Genomic DNA, 18,678 nt, shown 5'->3' with positions numbered 1-18,678 from the left:
AGGTAATTCAGTGCCTTCGTTGTGGGTTGAGGCGCCGCGGACTGTACGAGAGATGGTAGACGGAGCGCGGTGAAACTGATCGGCGATCGACTCAAGCGTACGGCCGTCCTCGTACGCTTGTACAATCCGACCACGCTCGTATGGGGTAAGATTAGGGCCTCGTGCGCGAGATCCGCTTGGTTGCGAACGTTCAATGGTTGGCGCCATGTTGTTATGTTAATGCAGAAAAGAAGGGTGAGATTTGACGACGTGGAGCGCGTTGAGTGGTTTGCGAAACTTCTGTCCGTGCACTGTACCTTTTTTTCGCTCCGACTGCAAGGCCGTCTAGAACTTCTCTTGCAGAAAGCTTCGCTGATTGTCTTGTTCTTTGCCTATATAGGCATCATGATTCCGCGGTCAGCCAACCTATCCTTGCACCAGCCTGCGTCGCTATCTTGTTCCACGAAAAAGTCCCATCCTTGAAGTCTGGAACTCGAAGATCCTCGTCTTTGCGATTGACTCCAGTCCTTGAATGCTGCTGACAAGGCTAGACCTCGACCTTCTCCACGCAGCAGGGTTTGTGCTGTTTAGCGATATAATCAATGCCCTTTCGAAAGCGACGACCGCTCAGAGTCACTATTCTTCTGACTCTCTTCAAATATCCCCTCAAGAATTTGTTCTTGGTCGTGGGGCTTCTACATAGTTACGATGCTGTTTGACAGAACTTTGTGTTTGTGGGGAGATAAGATGTTTTGCCGCCTGCTCGTCCTTATCTTCACACCTTATCTGCGACATTCTACGAAGCCTCTTATCTCTTGGCGGTCCGGCGTGTCCGAATCGGTTGAACACTGGTCTTGTACTGCCAGAGGATCTTCAGTCTGCAACAGGCAATACTCACAGTCGAGATTTTGCAGATAACAAAGGACAAGTAAAGCAGACGATAAGCAACTCGATCCAGATTGTAAACGACGCACAACGATAATCCGACCAGATTCGCAGAATGACGGAATGATTTGGCAACGGACACAAGTGTCTGACTTCACCTCCCTGCATTGATCATTTGGCATGCTGTGCTGGGAACTTGCGCTCCACTTCCTGGCGCATAGGCATAGCATTTTGGCACTCGCTGAGTCAATCATGTCAGGCAGTAAAAGGTGTTTGACTGAATCACAATTATCAGTCGTTGGCAGAATAAAGAAACTCTCATTTTTCCCAGGACCGAAACCCCAAACCGCTCTGCTATATTTTGCAGACGTGGAACACAATGCCAGGACAACTACTCTCTCAGCTCGTCCAATCCCAGAGCACTGCCGTTACAGCAATTCCTTGAACAGCTGTCAGCCATGCACCAATGGCAACACCGGTCGCATTATCCTTCATATATCGAGCATAGATGACCGCGACTACGCCACTCAAAAGAAGGGACATTATGTTGCATACAGCGAACAATAACGGATTCCGCTCTTCTGTAATTTCGATTCCCCAGCCATAACCATCCTCTGCCCCATGGAAAGACAGCGAGACATCGTTGAGTTGTGGGAACCGTTTGATGAATGCTTGTGATGTATTTGGTGAGTGCGCATGCTTCAATTAATGGCGGAATGTGCCAGGATCAATAGGTTGCTTATCCATTGGAATGGGGTCGAAGCTGTAGTGATACTGCGTTGCCTCTTCTTCACTGCGCATACGCCGTTCCAAGATACTGACAGTTGGTAAGCTTCCCGTAGTTCTTCGCTTGTTGATCACAAACTTCACTCAAAAACATCATCCGCGATTAAGACTCGATACATGGGGCCAAGTGGACTGCATAAGGACTTTGCAGCGGACACGCACCATAACTGAGCCACCTCCATTCATCACTCGGTAAGCAAACCGACCAAGCCATCGAGCAGACCGCTTGTTCTCGCGGTACTGGGCTCTGATAGCATCGAAAAGCATTTTGTCCGTACAATTTCCAGAGGTGTCAATCTCGACAAGTGAAGAGATGCCTGTGGTGGAAGGTATACACAACTCCAACCACTTCGGTCCTGTGCCGTGCTGGTGCACTACAAACGCTTTCTGTCCACCCGTGGCTGTAGGGCCCTGTCCATCTTTTGGGATGTTCGCAGGGCCTCCAATTGAGCCGCTCGGTGATGGCCCACCAGGAGCACCTTTCAGGTAAACTGCTGCAGGGGTCTGCGGCGATGGAATTGGTGCATTGGCAGGCGCCTGATTGAGAGCCGGGCCACTAATTATGCGACCACCCAGCTCGGCTGCAAGAGATCGCAAGGATCCTGGGTTTCGCTCGAGATAGTCACCGTACAATTTATCGCCACAGCTCTGATCGTGGTCAACCCTCCGCGGTATCAAGTTTCGGATTTCCACTTACACATTTCCATTCGATCCGGCTATAGCCCTCCTGGAGTCGAGGTCGAAAAAGTTTACCAACGACTGGTTTCAAGAATCGGTATGACTCAACAACAGGATTAAATGACAAGGTAATAGTGTCTGTGACACCGACCATAATAGCACTCATCCGAGAAGGGACTGGACGTGTACTCATCTGAGAAGGGTCTGGAGGCGAGTACGGCGGAGGCATATCAGCTTCCAAGAATTCGCCCACTCCTATCTGCACATTGATTTGAGGCTTCAGGTATTGAATAAACACTTCGTTGTCCTGTCCGCCGATGGTCGAGTGATTGCTGAGTTTGAATTGTTCGTTACGGAGTGCAAACTACTCCTTGCGTAAGCGGTCAATTTCTGCTTGCATTAGCGCAAGTCTGCTTTCGCCTGAGCTTTGTCCAGGTCGTGCTCATGTTTTAGCTCCATGAGCTGTCTGTCATGGTCTTCTTTCAGTTGGTCGATCATACGAAGAAGGACCTGTCCCGCAGATGTTTCTCCCAGCGATTTGTGTTCGTCAACCATTTGCTTTTGGAGGGCCAAAGGGACGTTCACTATGTCGTTAGTGCTTCGGCCGAAGGCAATGTGCTTAACGATAGTCAATGCTGACTGCCTATCTCCATATGATCTGCTCACGATGCTGCCCTGCTCGATCGAAGCTTTCCACCATTCGTGGCAAAACTCTTTCTCCCTGTGCACGCCTTCAGCTGGGTCTTGCAGTTGATCCCACTTGCTCGTGACAAGCACTATGTTGTGGGAGGCATCGGGTTCAACGAGTTTGGCAAACACCTCAAGGCTCTTCCGTGACGAACCACCCATTCTAACTGAAGTAATCGGATGCAGATAGATGATGCCAGAAAGCAATCGCTTTGATTTGTAAGACTCCGTCAGCCAAGTAGAGACCTCACACAGCACATCAACGTCATTACGGTTCGTATCGTCAAAGCCTGGCGTATCAATGAGGGTGATCACACGTTCGTCTTTCGATACAGAGTAGGCTTCCACGTTCTGAGTTTCTGTTCGGTGTCAGTAACGTTTCTGCGTTCTGATAATACAAGCGGACCTGAGTTTAAGCCATGTCCAATCTTCACAGTATCCGAGCCCGTAATTCTTTTGATGAAGCTGGACTTTCCAGACCCAGTCTCACCCATCAAGGCGATGATGATGTCGTCTTTGTCCGATCGCTTTTCTCCATGTTTCTGTAGCTCCCTACTAAGTGTGTCTACAGAGCTAGTAGCCACACCGACCGCACCGACGCTAAAGCCTACAGGCTCCATAGCGAAACTAATATCAAATGAACGCTGGGGGTTCGAGAGAAATGAACGTTGGGGGTTCGAGAGAAACTTGATGTTTCAGGGAAGACTTCTAAAATAATTTCGAGAGTCAGGGGCATATGCCTCGGCTCTCCACCTCAGCGCGTAGGTTCATGCAGGAGCAAGCCTGCTCTTCAGCCTTTATGCCTATGCCGGAGCTGAGACTTCGATGTCGGATCAGCCGCTCTTGTGCCTTTGACCAACAGCAACGCGCCAATCTGCGGCAAGCTGCCGCTCGACAGGACATCAAGCTGCTTACGGTATAACTCCCGCTGCACGTGATATCTCAGCTATCTCAGAAACAACTCTGCTATACCATAAACGGTTGATGCTGTGTTTGACAATCAGTGTCCTTACCAGAAGGGTTTATGTTCTAACCACTCAATATCGCTTGCTGTCATGATTTGCTTGTTTCTGCTTGCTATGTTGACGCCCTCGCCATCTGATCGCATCGTTCTTTGACGCTGCTCTATATTGGCGTTACATAGTTGCGCGAATTACCTGTGCCACCTTGAAATATCGACTGAGCATCGAGATCTTGACGTGCGCTTCTCTTCTTCCATCCATGACCCTTCAATGACCTCCTTTCCACAACACAGATCAAATCCTCCTACTATCAGCCGTGATATAGTACGACAGCGCATGCTGAGTAAACAACGCGCTCACTAGCGAGTGTGCTCTTTGCAGTAGACCTACGATCAATGAGACCAGATACAAAAGACACGGACGCCCAAAATCGATGCCTGTTTGCCGAGATTGAGGCTGCATCTCGCCGATAAAGATCAACACGCGGCACTGACACCGAGATAGAGGCATAAATTCTCCTCGAATTGATCGCGAGCCTGTGTCGTCTTTCTCTACTTAAAATTGTTCTACTACTGGCTTGATAGCAAAGAGCTTGTTGAACTTGTTTGTCGGGTCGTATCTTCCTTTGATCCTTTGTAATCTCTCGTAATTGACACCGAAGACGTCTTTGCTACGCTCATCGGTCTGATCGTAGTTGCCGTACATCAGCACCGCACCCTTGTTGCCCCTCAGACTTACGCCACCCTCGATGCCGTCGCTTGTCTCAAGGTGCTTGCGATTCAACTCAGTTTTGAAGTGCTCGCTCAATTCACGAGCCCAGTCTCGACACAACTTGTCGTTTTCAGGCTTGGTCCATACGGGCATTATGAGAGTGTTGAGATGCTTGCCTCGATTCGCGAAACATCTAGCGTCAGATGCAATGATTTTGCTCGGATCGGTCCACTCCCATGCGAGAATTGTCTTTGCAGCATCTGGGCATGAGTCCATGAATTCTTTGTACCGGCTCAAGGCGTCGAGGGCGAAAGCAGTTCTCAATGGCGGCATGAAGACGGGACTCTTGATGTTGCATCTAAAGCCGTGAGGTGCGGGTATCAGAATATTGACGTCCGGATATGGCCCCATCTTCATGGTATTCATAATGGGACCGATATCGAGATACTCGGAGATTATTTGCTCAGCTTCTGCTTGATTGTCGGCGAGCACCTGCATGACAACCAACATGAGTACTGCTCCTCCAGCCTCTGCTGGTCGAGCAAAACCGATGACTGAGTTTGTCCGCCCTTGATTTTTGTCTGCATACCAGAGGGTGTCTTCTCTTTGAACTCGTAGAGGTTATTCGTGGCGGTCACCACACAGTCGATGACTTCTGGTATCGCTGGATAAATCATTGTGCCCATGTACAAGTCGGATTGAGGATGGAGTTCCAGGACAAATTCAATGATCACACCAAAATTTTGGCCAGCTCCACGCAATGCCCAGAACAGGTCAGGGTCTTCGTCATGTATACCACACTTGACAATATCGCCGCTAGGAAGCACGATGGTCGCACCAACCCAGTTGTCGATTGTGAGGCCATGCTTGCCAGACAGAACACCGTAACCTCCACCAAGGGTAAGACCGCCCACACCAGTATGAGAAACAGTTCCGCCGACTGTAGCAAGACCGTATTTCCATGCTTAGGATATGGTCCTAGTTGTTCTGCCCTCTAGCAAAGAAGATATCCTTAGAATAGCTTAGTATTATTAGAATAAGACGATAATCTGTAGCTTCGGCACTACTTACTTCTAGATTAACTTAATTCTGATATAAAATGATAGAACAAGCTAATTTATAGATATATATAGCTTTTATAGGAATAACTAATCAGTAATCTACTAGAGCAACCCTGTTCTGACCTGTACCCCTATCCACAACAACCAACTTGCAGACAATTTGTTGAGCTCTGACATCCTAACAAGCACGAGACAGCGCTCGCCAATGTGGGACTACTAAGGTCTTCCCTAGTAGAAGGATTAGGGATAACTTCAGGTTGCAGCGTGGCGGAATGGATGCCGTAAGCGTGTAGACACTCATTGATGGTATTTGCAACGGCCATGAAGTCAGTCGAGTGGTCTATGACAATGTGAGCAGACGCAATAGACTTTTGCTGATTGAGACGCCAGATGTGCAATTCGTGCACAGCCTGGACTCCAGAAATCTGTTTATAACAAGTTCAATTTGACATGCATTTGGCAAATCGGCCAAGAGACACACGCACCTTCTCCATATCGTGCGTAACGTCAACTGGGCTGACCCCGGAGGGCACACTTTGTAGCAGAATCAAGCCACTCTTTTTGACTGGTAGCTTGGGTCAGCGCGATTCGTATAGATGACTGCCTATGGTGAAACTGACCAAATGGCACAGCCGAACCGAATATCATGAACGAAATAGCCATACTGACTGCCGGGTCGACATAGAAACGCCCTGGAGATGTAGTTTTCCAGATGATGGCTCCTGCGAGAATGACGCCCAGATTGTTGGCGGCATCTCCAGCAACGTGAATCAAGATACCCATAAGCCCCAAATCGTGTTCCTTGCTCTTGTTATTGTTTGGTGAAACGACATGGCGGTGATCTTCATGCGGGCGATTCATCTGATCATGGAGCATGATGTTAGCGCCCACTCTGGCATATTCAGAGCCTGGGTATGCGGAGCTTGCCTCGGCCGTTCGGGATTGTGGATCGCTTGTGTCTACAAGAGGGCTAGTTTCTGTGGGTTGCTCGTCGCCATGATCGTGCTCTATGGACTCATTAGCCTCGGTGCACTGATAGTGTATTGTGTGCTACAAACCATGGAGGATGGTAACGCTAAGCACGTTTAGTGCAAAGCCAATGCACCCGATAATGAGCACAAGTCGTGGGTTACTGATTTCTGAATTGCTACCAGTTAGATACAGATACATATGAAGTGCAACGGATGATGTACCTTGAATAGCGATGAAACGCTCGATAGCCTGTAGAAAAATGCTGACTCCGAGTGCTAGCAGGAAGACACCATTGAAGAAGCCACCTAACAGATTGGCTCGCTGCCAACCAAAAGACAAAGAAGGCGGCGCCTTGTCACGTTCCGAAGCCTGCAGATGAATCATTTAGCACCTGTGCAAGTGTCGGGTTGTGCAATCGGATAATGGCAAAACAGCTCTCACCTTGAATGCGACCAGCTGGACCACGAATCCAACTAGGTCATTGAGCTACAAGGTTGTCAGCTAAGTCATTTTGAGGCAGTGCATACAGATCCTGAGTGTGATATACATAGTGGAAGGCATCAGCAACTAGCGCGAGCGAGCGTGTGTAGAAACCGACTTGAAGAAAACTCAGTTCAATCCTAAGCCGTAGGCATTAAAAAGCTCCAGGCAACAATGGCGCTTACTAGCAATTTCGGCCAAGAAGAAGGAGAAAGAGATGGCAATTATGAGCGATAGCTTCTGAGCTTTAGTAAGGGATCGTGCCATGATCTGAGACGAATCTCAATAATCGTCTGCGATGATAGTAAATAAACTTGATGGGGAATCCGAATCAGGTTGTCGAGCAAGACAACATCGATGCTTAGTAATAAATGCCATGGTAATACACAGATCTAACACAGCGCGGCATCACCCCAGCCTCGTACGATCTGCCTTGTGCTAAGAGGCACAAATTGTGCAGGCTAAAAAGAATCTCCTCCATGTGTTCGTTTCTGCCTAGGTACGTCATGGAAGGCACAGCTGGCACGAGCTCTCGTTGCAGAGCATGTCACTGTGGTCTTCTGGTTTGAACGCTTCAGTGATGAGAAAAACAAGGATCCAAGACCGCTATTCCCGATTCGGCGCTTGGAGAATTCGAGAGCGCCTATATCTCGAGCTTCACCGTTCACGCCGCTTCTGATACGCAGTTGTTAATCCATCACGCCTTGGCCACGCAACCACAATGACGACTTGGTACCATGAGTTTGACCAAGGAGGGGAACCCAAGACGTGTCCCTTGGACTTTGAGTTACAATAGCAGCGATACGAATACCGCCATTCTTTGTCGCTCCCTTGCCCTCCGCCACCATCACGACACTCGACCAAGACAAGAGGAAGATACATGCATCGTTCTCACAAGCGCGCGACTGCCGAGAGAACGAATCTGTGAGATTGGGCGCTTTTAGAATCGCCGCCATTCTGATAGGGTCGCGAGGTCATTATGCAATTTTCAAAGCGGTGCATGCGCCGCTGACTCCCCGCAGACATCTCCTCGTTTGTGTCTCCGGTGCGGTTCTATGCTGCGGAGTTATCTGATAATCGTGCAAGCCTATTTCGACCTTGGTGACACGTCCCCGAATCCTGATGGGCTGTAGCTCAGGTGGGGCGGGCCGATCAAGGACGTGCTAGCCTTCCCTGAAATAGGTACCGAGGCGATGTGTTCGTTTACGTAAGCTTGGCGAGTCAAGTCGCACTCCCACCCCGATTGCGCCATACTGGTAGCAGCATCACTTCTACAACACATCTACTCGTACCCTCCATAGTCACCCCAAGGAACTGCCAAAATCTCTATGTGAACACACTTACTATCATGACCTCCGACTCTGGTTGTAACGACCGCTTGGACAAATCATGCACGCTCACTTGCTGCGAGGGCCAAGACTGCTGTGACCAGACTTGCCTTGAGCGTGTCGCGCTCCGCGAGTGTCTACGACGTGAATCTACTTCCACTGCGTCTAATGGTCTGCTGAACCACCATCCTTCAGATTCTGTGCAGTTATCTGACATTGTCATTCAAGCTTCCCTTGATCTCAACGAAAGCCCTAGCTGTCACGGCGGCAAGGGTGGCAACGCATGCGCAGACCACAAGCTCAAAGCACGCAGCATGTATGCCGACAAGCTCGAAGCTATCGGTTGTATATGTCGTACCCTGCTCAGTCTTGGAAAAGAGTCCTGCTGTACCCCTGGCCGTCGCACCTCCAATTTGAGCACTCGCAATGCGTCTAAGAACAAAACCCGCCAGCCCCGACCTACCTCCATTGACTCGTGCTGCGTCGGCTCCGGTCCCCGGGCAGGCGACTGCGCCGTCACGAAGCGCAAAGCCGATCCTGAGGACAAATGCTGTGAGAGTAAAGATGCCTCTGGCACCCGTACAGGCGGTTGTGATGTTACAAAGTGCAAAACCGACTCTCAGAACAAATGTTGTGGTAGCCAAGGTACTGCAGGCAAGTCTCAACTTGCTTCATCACCAGGGTCCTGTACTACTTCTTGCTGTGTTGAGAAACAAGACACCGGCTCTGATCCGAAAGCAGTCCATTTATCTCCTTCGCATTTGGAGAAAGGCCTTGACAGCGACGAACGGGAGCACGTCGTCCTTGGCGTCTCCGGAATGACGTGTACTGGATGTGAAGCGAAGCTCGTTCGAACTCTCAGCACTCATCCTCTGGTTTCAAATCTGAAAACTAGTCTGGTCTTGTCCCGCGCCGAATTCGACGTAAACGGCACTGCTTCTGTGGATGAGGTTATACAGCATCTTGAGCGAACAACTGAGTTCAAGTGTGAAAGAATCATAGACAAAGGCTCAAGTCTTGATGTCATTCCTTCTAGCGACCCTACCGCTTTCATTAACCAAACCTGGCCAGACGGAATCTTGGATATGAGGGTCGTAGACAAGAAGATTGTCAAAGTCACTTTCGACGCCAACGTTATTGGATCCAGGGATTTTATCGAACACGTCTGGGATCATGCCACGGTTCAACTCGCCCCTATGCGCAATGATTTAACGTCTGACAAAAAACACGTCCGTCACGTGGGCTTGATGACCTTACTTTCTGCGTGCCTCACCATTCCTGTTCTGGTCATGGCCTGGGCTCCACTCCCAGAGCATCACATCGCATATGGATCGGCATCTCTTGCCCTAGCGACTTTGGTTCAATTCGTGATTGCCGGTCCTTTCTACCCAGAAGCCCTCAAGTCACTCGTCTTCTCTCGTGTGATAGAAATGGATCTGTTGATTGTCTTGAGCACGAGCGCTGCTTACATCTTCTCTGTCGTCTCGTTCGCATATATGGCCTTGGGCCGGCCCCTCTCAACAGGCGAGTTCTTCGAGACGAGCACTCTTCTGGTCACACTCATTATGGTGGGCCGTTGGTTGAGTGCCCTGGCCCGTCAAAAGGCTGTAGAGTCCATATCTATTCGTTCCCTTCAGATCCCGACGGCACATCTGTTAAGCCAGGATGGTGAAGTTGAGATTGATGCTCGTCTGCTGCAGTATGGAGACAGCTTCAAAGTCTTTCCTGATTCTCGGATTCCAACTGACGGCATAGTCGCCTCTGGTTCGTCTGAGGTTGACGAGTCAATGATCACTGGAGAATCTGAAATGATCGAAAAACACAAGGGCTCTTCAGTCATCGCAGGATCGGTCAATGGTTCTGGCGTTCTACACGTCAGATTGACACGACTCCCTGGTGATAACACAATTAGCAACATCGCCACCATGGTTGACAAAGCGAAATTTTCGAAGCCAAAGATTCAGGCAACCGCCGATCGCGTCGCGAGCTCTTTCGTACCGGGAATCATCCTTATAACGATAATCACCTTTTGCATCTGGATTGCGATTGGTATTAGAGTTCGAGGACAGTCTGGAAGCCAGGCTGCGATTCAAGCAATCACCTACGCTATCACTGTTCTCGTCGTCTCTTGTCCCTGCGCTATCGGGCTTGCAGTTCCGATGGTCATCGTCATTGCTAGTGGTGTTGCTGCCAAGCGAGGTGTGATATTCAAGTCGGCAACGTGCATTGAGTTGGCCTATAAAACTTCGCATGTCATTCTGGACAAGACCGGTACAATTACTGAAGGCAAGATGAATGTCGTTCGAGAATGGTATAGAGACGGCGGTGACCAGGCCGTGATCAAGTCGCAAGTCTTGGGTCTCCTAGGTGATACGAAGCATCCTGTCTCTACTGGTGTGACTCGACACCTCCAAGCACAGGGTGTGGAAGCTTCCGAGGTCGTCGATTCGAATACCCTAATAGGAAAGGGCATCGAAGGCAAAGCAAGAGATAACGGATCGACACTTCGAGCAGGTAATTCACGTTGGCTTGGCCTCGCCTCTGATTCGGTTGTGCAATCGGTCATCGAATCTGGTTGTACAGCTTTTTGCTTCACTGTCGACGGTTCATTGGCCGCGGTCTTTGGCCTCAGAGACTCAATCAGACCTGACGCTCTCGCTACGGTGAGGACTCTACTTGACCGCTGTATTTCAGTTCATATCATCTCGGGTGATGATGACGGTGCTGTGCGCGCCGTTGCAGCCCAAATGGGCGTTGATGAAGCAAATATCCGCTCTCGCTGCACCCCGAAAGATAAGCAAGTGTATATTGAGAACATTCTCAAAGGTCAAATTTCACAGGATTCTACCACGCCTAAGAATAAGAGAGGCAAAAAGCCTGTTGTTTTGTTCTGCGGTGATGGAACTAACGACGCAGTTGCCTTGGCCCAGGCCTCCATTGGTGTTCACATGAATGAAGGCGGCACTGATGTTGCCCAATCAGCCGCTGATGTTGTCCTCATGCGCCCAGATCTTGGAGGTATACTGACCGCCATCGATATCAGCAAGAAGTCAATTCGAAGAATCTTCTTCAACTTCGGCTGGAGTTTTGTCTACAACCTCTTTGCCGTCTTACTGGCTGCTGGTGCGTTTGTCAATGCAAGAATCCCGCCTGAGTTCGCCGGTTTAGGTGAATTAGTCAGTGTTCTGCCTGTAATTGTCGTGGCTATGCTACTGCGTTGGTCGAGATTTTGATCCCTGATGCGGCCACAAGTATGAGCCTGGTAGGATGTGGTCCCAGTTGTTCTGCCCTCCACCAAAGAAGACACCTGCAGGACAGCTTAGATCCATTGAAACAAGATGACAATCTGCAGCTCCGGCGCCACTTGCTTCCAGACGAGGAGCAGCAGTTGACCACAATCATAAGCACAATCACAATAAGGTGTCGGATATTGAAGGTCTGCTCGTTTCTGCAATCAACTTGATTCCAACATGGAATAACGGAATGAGCTGATTTGCAGACACATGCATCACAAAGGCTCCAGAACAGGACAAAGATACCAAATCGATAGCGTTGAGACAGCATGATCATGACTAGAGTGATGGCGGTTGTATGAAAAGAATTGTGAGTGAAAACTGGAAGATGTTACTTTGTGCAGCCCACGGGCGCTTGAGAACTGCATTCGTGCAAGCTATAAAAACTGAAACTCGGGCAGGACACAGGAAGGCGAAATCGGTGATCTAAGCTGCAACAAAGTCTTTCGCGCAGCACAAACCACGCATTACCCAGGTGCTCGCTTACCATGATCGCTTCTAGAAGAGTAGGACATGATCGATTTCAGTGATCGATTTATGTGAGCACAGAAGCAAGATAGGCGAAGAGGCCAATAGTCTTCATTCCGACAGAAAGTCTTGGCCCAACCGCCTCAGCCGTGTCCAAGCATTGGTACGTGCAGATGCTTATGCCCTATATGCCGCGACAGTCTGTAATCACATACTTGAGACTAAGTGTACGGCAAGCACCAGAAATTGGCCCCATCGTCGACCTGGGATCCATACGGGACAAGGAGACGCGTCAAGCATTGACTCTTATACCAAACAACTGAATCGACCAGTTCCATCTATGAAGCTTGGCCATCGCAAAGGCTTGTTGCGCTGCGAGACTATAAGAGCAATCGTTGTTCCGGTACTTCGACAGTTCGTCCCTCATCAGTCGGCCTTACTATTGGCCCTTCCAGACACGACATCTACTCAATGATTAGCCTTCCGATCATTCTCGCGAGCCTTGCGGCTGCACCTGCCGTGATGAGCGCTGCTCTCCGTCCTTCTCATTCAGAAAAAGCCTTGCAGGTCACCACTTCATACGGCACTTTGCAAGGTGCCATCTCCGACCTCGAAAGCAACGTCGTAGCCTACAAGGGTATCCCGTTCGCCGATGCTCCTGTTGGACAGCGCCGCTGGACGGCCCCAACATCTCCCGCTAAGTGGTCCGGTGTTCGTAACGCTACCACTTTTGGGGCGGACTGCGCTCAGTCATACTCATCCCTTGGCCTTTTCTCCTCCGGTAGTGAAGACATATCAGAAGACTGTCTCTTCATGAACATCTGGGCTCCCAAGAATGCTACCCCGAAGTCGAAGCTGCCTGTCTTCTTCTGGATCTACGGCGGACGTTTCGAGGGTGGTGCAGGCAGTGTACCCACCTATGATGGTTCCCACCTGGCTGCCAAAGACATGATTGTTGTTACCTTCAACTACCGTATGGGTCCTTTTGGCTTCCTGGCTCATCCCGAGCTGCAAGCTGAATCCAAGCACAACTCCACTGGCAACTACGGTATCATGGATCAGCAGCGCGCCCTCGATTTCATTCGCAGTGAAGTTGCTGCTTTTGGCGGTGATCCAGACCACATCACGGTTGGTGGGCAATCCGCTGGCTCAGCGAGTGCTCTGATCATGATGTACAGTCCTCTTTCCAGCCACAAGATCGTCGGATGTATTGCTGAAAGTGGTGCTCGTGATCCTCACGATCCTGAAACTTATGGACTCGCCACTAGCCATCGCTGGATGCAGAAAGCCTTGGAGCAGGGTGAAACCTTTCTCTCCGAGATGAATGTAACTTCAATTGCTGAGCTGCGTAATGTTTCTGTTGGAGATCTCCTTTTGTACGACAACAGCATGGACACCATCCTCGACGGCACCGTCTGATGAGAAGACAATGTTACCGCTATTGGTCTTGTGTCCGAGCCTCCACTTTGGCGTCCTGTTGTCGATGGTTATGTTCTTCCCGTCGGCTATGGCGAGTCTCTGCGTACCAACTCACACGGCAACATCCCTATCATGACTGGAGACAACTTGAATGAGACCAGCTCTTCTAACATGAACATCACCACTTACAAGGCAGGCTATGGCGCCATCTTCGGCAACAAGTCGGACGATTTCTTTGATTGCTACCCTGCCGCGACTGAGACGGAAGCCACTCTTCAGAATGCTGCTTTTGGTAACGACGTTAACCGCTACACCACTTGGCACTGGGCCAAAGACTGGCACTCGGGTGGTGCAGCAAATGACGTTTTCACTTACTTCTGGAACCACTCGCCTCCGAACCAGACTTCTGGCGCTTATCACGGCTCGGAGCTTTGGTACACTTTTGGAAACCTTCCTACATACTACAATTACACCTGGACTGCGTATGACTACGAGCTGCAAAAGATCATGGGCAATTACTGGGCCAACTTTATCAAGACTGGTAATCCAAATGGACACGGTCTTGCTGAGTTCCCAGCCAGCAGTGCTAACAAGAACAATACTGTCATGTGGCTTGGTGATGCGGTTGGTGCTGGCCAGATTGTCGACAAAATTGAAAAGCTTCCTGTTCTCCAGGACTTCTTCTCGATGAATGTCGAATGGTAGAGTTCGCCATGGTCGTCCGCTGTTCGCATGATATATGCATAGGGTAGTTGTACGATATTTCTATGCTTCGTGGAAGTGACAGACTACAACCTCAGTCCATATGCATCAACATTTGTGGATAGGCATCTATTATAGGTCAACGTGAGACCATGCCAATCTTCAAACCATACTAGTTGCGAGACACCGATGTTTTTGATTGCATCCATCTAATCGTGGGAAAAGACACCGTGGAGATAACAGTCCATAACAAGGTATTGTTGTCAGCACTTGTTTCTGAATAATTTTTGGGAGACTACGTCCATCAAAGCCTTTTCTGTAAGCCAGACAAATCTTTGAACCCACTGATCAACCGGAAGCAACCTCTTCGGAACATACATAATGTCGCCAAGGATCCAAGAGGCTCGCTTTTGCTTGGCCTACGACATATGTACGAAGAGGATTGTTTCGTTTGCTCCCAGCGCGAACAAGTAGCAAGACCAACCTGAGAACTTATTCCTTACTGTTCGGCATGATAACCAAATATGACTATATCCACGGAATATGAAAACACTTTACCACTTCGAGCTCCCAAGCCAAGATATACCTTGATCGGACCAAAGAGGGGAGTCAGGTACCAAGTTTATCCTTTGATAGAACTTACTCAAAGAGAGTCGGACGACCTTCTAGAGAGACTTCACCAAGACGATTTTGCACCCGATGCTTGCCACGTTGCCAATCATTTTCAGGGAAGAACACTACGAGAAGCCTTTGACCACCACGTACGTGTCAGAGATGGCGACAAGACGATACATCCAGACTTCTTCGTTGCTCTCGAGCAGGAATCATCTGAGAGTGTCCTGGTGGTGTATCTCAAAGCACAGGGTTCAGACGGCGAGTCCGTCGTTGGCGTGAGTCGGTGTGCTATCGACGAGGCAAATCTTATGGGCGCAAATTTGGACGTGGGAAACATCAGTTGGATTGAGTACAAGGAAGCAGAACAGGAAAAGTTTGGCAGCGAGAGTCCGTATACCAACAAGCGATACTTTTCCCGGGATCCCCGAGAGCCAAAGGATACTGATTCTCACACCAGTGTATATGCGTGGTTCAGCATTGTATCCAGACGTGAGTATACCGCATCTCGCAACGACTCAGACATGCATGGCTAAGATTACTAGCGCTTCGCTTCATATCGATACTGGAGCCAGGGTGGGCAAGACTCCCGCAGGATGAGCGTCGGTTCGTTCAACCAGCAAATGTTGAGCGCTTCGACGATCCATGGTCCGAGATCAGGAGCCTGTTTCCACGGATCTGTCAAGTCAATAAGGCAGTGCACAGAATGATCTTGCTCGTGGCAGAAAAAGAGGATGTTGATGCGGATCAGGGCATGTCCATTCATCGTGTCTTGTGGGATGCGGAGAAAGAGCTTAGCAATGTGCCAAACAATAGCGATCAGACCCAGCAACAAGCAGTCAGAGCGATCATGCCTGAGCTGAAGTTTCTGGAGTGGACTCGAACGTCAGAAGCACTGAAGCGCCTGGATGAGCTCGTGAGAAGCATGGCCAAAGACTCGGAGTGAAACAGCAGACAGTCGACACCGACAGGAGTCTAAGATTGTGTGCGATAGCGGGTGTATTTCGCAGCTAGTCTGCACCCTCGTAGCGAAACACGAGGTTGCAAAAAGCCGACAGAACACACAATTGCTATTGGCCAGAGCCTGACCATCCTCCTCCAAGCCACGAAGAAGCGTAACTCAAAGACTCAAGCCATCTTCAGCTGATTCTGCTCCAGCAATCTCTTGGCAAGGATGACCTGTCACAAGGTGTTGATACGGGGTTGGATGGCCGGGAAGTCTTGGAGCTTGTGCAGGCCATGATTCAACGTCGTGGGGGGCCCGAGCCAACATAAGCCAGCAGCGTTGGTGATGTTCGATTTTGTTGCGCTTTCGTACAGGATGAATAGGATACAGATCGTAGTCTGGCATCCAGTAATGTTGAGTGCAAAGTCAGACGGGATCGTAACTTGAAAGGGAACAAAAGATTATCTCGTACAGACTCATGCGTGCAGATTTCTCTAGCTTTATTGTGGTAGTCCTCAGCGCATGGGAGGGTGTAAATGGTAAACAAAGACTGTTCATTCGCTACAATTCATCATCTCATTGAGACCATATTATTTACAGATGTATTGCGCATTTCCACAGCTAAATAATAACAGCCTTCGGCACAGAAGGAGAGTGAACAAATCGTACAAAACTCCATCAGGCTCTCTTGACGTCCTCGACCATGGCTTGTGGTACCCCTTCGTCTGCAAGAGCCTTCAGATCATCCTCACCCATCTCTCCCTGCCATCCCTTTGACACAAGATAGGCTCGGAACTTCTCGTCCTCCTGCGCAAGATCATCTCCCTTGAGGTCTGGCACGAAATAGTACGTCACCAAAATACCGGCAACTCCGCAGATGGCAGCGATGATGAATGTCCACTTCTTTCCAAGATGAGTTTGAATGGGAGTAAAGGCTTGAGTACCGATTGCTGCACCAGTCTTGCCAAGGGCAGCTGAAATGCCGTAACAGGTGCCACGTACTGCGGTAGCGTAACTCTCGCTAGATAGCAAGCCAAGCATGTCGCCGGGTCCCATATTTCCCAAACTCTGCATCAAACCGTAAAAGATGACAAACAGAGGCAGGATCTTGGTGATCTTCTCGTAAGCACAACCGATGATCAATCCAAAGACGAGGTAACCACCGAACCCGAGCATCATTGTGTTCTTGCGTCCAAGGCGGTTGCAGAGATACGCGCCGACCGCTACACCGGGCAACGCAATTGCACCAAGCAACAACTGCCACTCCGCGGTCGATCGAACATTGTTAGGACCTTTCTTGACAACACCGCTCAGAATCGTCGCCGAGAAGACTCCGTTGGGAAATGTGATGAAGTCGTACAGGAACCATGCGCCACAAGTGCCGAGAAGTCGCTTCCAATAATAACGCAGTACCAGGGTGTATGGCACACGCTTCTTGATTGCACCGCGACGAAAGAGTTTCGAGTTGAGCATTTTCATCCGGAAGTAGAAAACGGACAAGGGGAAGAGGCAGCCAATACCCATACACACGCGCCAGACAGTTCCCAGATGGTTTTGGCCAGCCGCAGACAAGACGATGAGGAATATTGACACAGCCAGAGGACCACCAAATGACAGAGGTAAGTTGGTGACGAGGATGAATAATGGACCTCGCTGCTTGAGGTTTTGTTCGTTTGCGGCTTCGCTGGCAGATGTCGAACTTGCAGGATACTCTCCTCCGGTTCCAAAACCGACGATACCGCGGGCCACAATCAGCATCCAAAACATCCCATGGATGGTCGTCCCCGAAGCAGCTGTCGCGAGGATTCCTCCAACTACGATCATCAGCGTGGTGACAATAATCGCAAACTTGCGACCGAGGTAATCGCAGGTAAGTCCAACCACGACTTGACCAATAACTTCACCAACCAGCAGGGCATTTGAGACGGCAGTGCTGTAGTACGACGTGTATTGCTTTGGATATTCCTTTCGCAGCGCGACATTGGTCATTGTCATGAGGTTGTTCTGGTATCCATCGCTGATCAGAGCGGCACCGCTTGCGAAGATGGTAAAGATGTCGCTGGATTTCTGTCGAGCAGTTCTGGTGTCAACTGCGCTTCCCGTCTCTGAGCTAACCTCAGTCGATGTGTGGGGTGGTTGCTGTTTTGGGTTGCTGTCTTGCGAGACAACTTCAGATATTCCTGCGTCTGCCATGGTGAAACAAGCTTCGAGGCGCAAGTGCTTGGAAGGCTTGAAATGCTTGGAACTCCCGACCGCAATCCTCTCTGCTGCGAAACACTGCATTTATATAATGAAAATCTCGAAGACATGCACCTGACCCTTATCCGCCTCACTTCAAGCGTCCTGGGAAACCCATGGCCACTAGAATGCACGCACATAGCACACGTGAAGATTAAAGCGATATTCGACCGCGGAATATCATACGAGACGCGACGTATCTTTTCTCGCCACAAATTGTTGAGAAACAGAGAAACCGAAGGTGCGAAAGCAAAAAAATTCTTCACTCGAAATGTTGAACACGTGCGTGATCATCGCGGTTCTGTTAGGCTTCATGGATCTCCTTGCCCGGTTATCGGCACGGAATCCTTTTGCGCTGATCGACCACGTGCATGATATAGATCCTGAGCTGGGGTCTGGCGAGCATTTCTTCGCGACGCTCAAAAAATCTCATTTCTGCAGCTTGCAGCAGATGGCAATCTTTGAGTGTGA

The 18,678-nt window shown here is 49.7% G+C and overlaps 7 protein-coding genes across 7 annotated transcripts; 3 read left to right on the top strand and 4 right to left on the bottom strand.

The window, feature by feature from the left end:
* Positions 1-1,569: 1,569 nt before the first annotated feature.
* On the bottom strand, positions 1,570-2,557 carry M437DRAFT_89233 (uncharacterized protein; the record flags this gene model as incomplete). The annotated part of the gene is made up of 3 exons (XM_041028997.1): positions 1,570-1,681; positions 1,874-2,298; positions 2,348-2,557. 3 exons carry the CDS (start codon positions 2,555-2,557, stop codon positions 1,570-1,572), a joined length of 747 nt encoding a protein of 248 aa, XP_040874748.1.
* Positions 2,558-2,727: 170 nt separating this feature from the next.
* Positions 2,728-3,509, bottom strand: M437DRAFT_61035 (uncharacterized protein; the record flags this gene model as incomplete). Its single annotated transcript, XM_041023857.1, has 2 exons — positions 2,728-3,374; positions 3,422-3,509. The coding sequence occupies 2 exons, from the start codon at positions 3,507-3,509 to the stop codon at positions 2,728-2,730; spliced, it is 735 nt and encodes a 244-aa protein (XP_040874747.1).
* A 2,371-nt stretch (positions 3,510-5,880) lies between these two features.
* On the bottom strand, positions 5,881-7,468 carry M437DRAFT_61041 (zinc transporter 1; the record flags this gene model as incomplete). Its single annotated transcript, XM_041023859.1, has 8 exons — positions 5,881-6,174; positions 6,235-6,314; positions 6,370-6,756; positions 6,808-6,888; positions 6,943-7,090; positions 7,163-7,207; positions 7,269-7,318; positions 7,387-7,468. The coding sequence occupies 8 exons, from the start codon at positions 7,466-7,468 to the stop codon at positions 5,881-5,883; spliced, it is 1,167 nt and encodes a 388-aa protein (XP_040874746.1).
* A 1,081-nt stretch (positions 7,469-8,549) lies between these two features.
* On the top strand, positions 8,550-11,762 carry M437DRAFT_61057 (heavy metal translocatin; the record flags this gene model as incomplete). The annotated part of the gene is made up of 3 exons (XM_041023862.1): positions 8,550-8,673; positions 8,758-9,108; positions 9,175-11,762. The coding sequence occupies 3 exons, from the start codon at positions 8,550-8,552 to the stop codon at positions 11,760-11,762; spliced, it is 3,063 nt and encodes a 1,020-aa protein (XP_040874745.1).
* Positions 11,763-12,761: 999 nt separating this feature from the next.
* Positions 12,762-14,414, top strand: M437DRAFT_70585 (prolyl oligopeptidase-like protein; the record flags this gene model as incomplete). The annotated part of the gene is made up of 2 exons (XM_041025501.1): positions 12,762-13,703; positions 13,749-14,414. The coding sequence occupies 2 exons, from the start codon at positions 12,762-12,764 to the stop codon at positions 14,412-14,414; spliced, it is 1,608 nt and encodes a 535-aa protein (XP_040874744.1).
* A 521-nt stretch (positions 14,415-14,935) lies between these two features.
* M437DRAFT_70584 (uncharacterized protein) lies at positions 14,936-16,298 on the top strand (the record flags this gene model as incomplete). Its single annotated transcript, XM_041025500.1, has 3 exons — positions 14,936-15,515; positions 15,569-15,939; positions 16,182-16,298. The coding sequence occupies 3 exons, from the start codon at positions 14,936-14,938 to the stop codon at positions 16,296-16,298; spliced, it is 1,068 nt and encodes a 355-aa protein (XP_040874743.1).
* A 349-nt stretch (positions 16,299-16,647) lies between these two features.
* On the bottom strand, positions 16,648-18,162 carry M437DRAFT_61047 (putative glycerophosphoinositol permease; the record flags this gene model as incomplete). Its single annotated transcript, XM_041023860.1, has 1 exon — positions 16,648-18,162. One exon carries the CDS (start codon positions 18,160-18,162, stop codon positions 16,648-16,650), a length of 1,515 nt encoding a protein of 504 aa, XP_040874742.1.
* Between the last annotated feature and the right edge of the window lie 516 nt (positions 18,163-18,678).

This window comes from Aureobasidium melanogenum (genome assembly GCF_000721775.1).
Source record: "Aureobasidium melanogenum CBS 110374 unplaced genomic scaffold scaffold_51, whole genome shotgun sequence".
NCBI classification, from domain to species: domain Eukaryota; kingdom Fungi; phylum Ascomycota; class Dothideomycetes; order Dothideales; family Saccotheciaceae; genus Aureobasidium; species Aureobasidium melanogenum.
The sequence above is the reverse complement of the archived record's forward strand: the minus strand, read 5'-3'. Positions and strand labels throughout refer to the sequence as shown.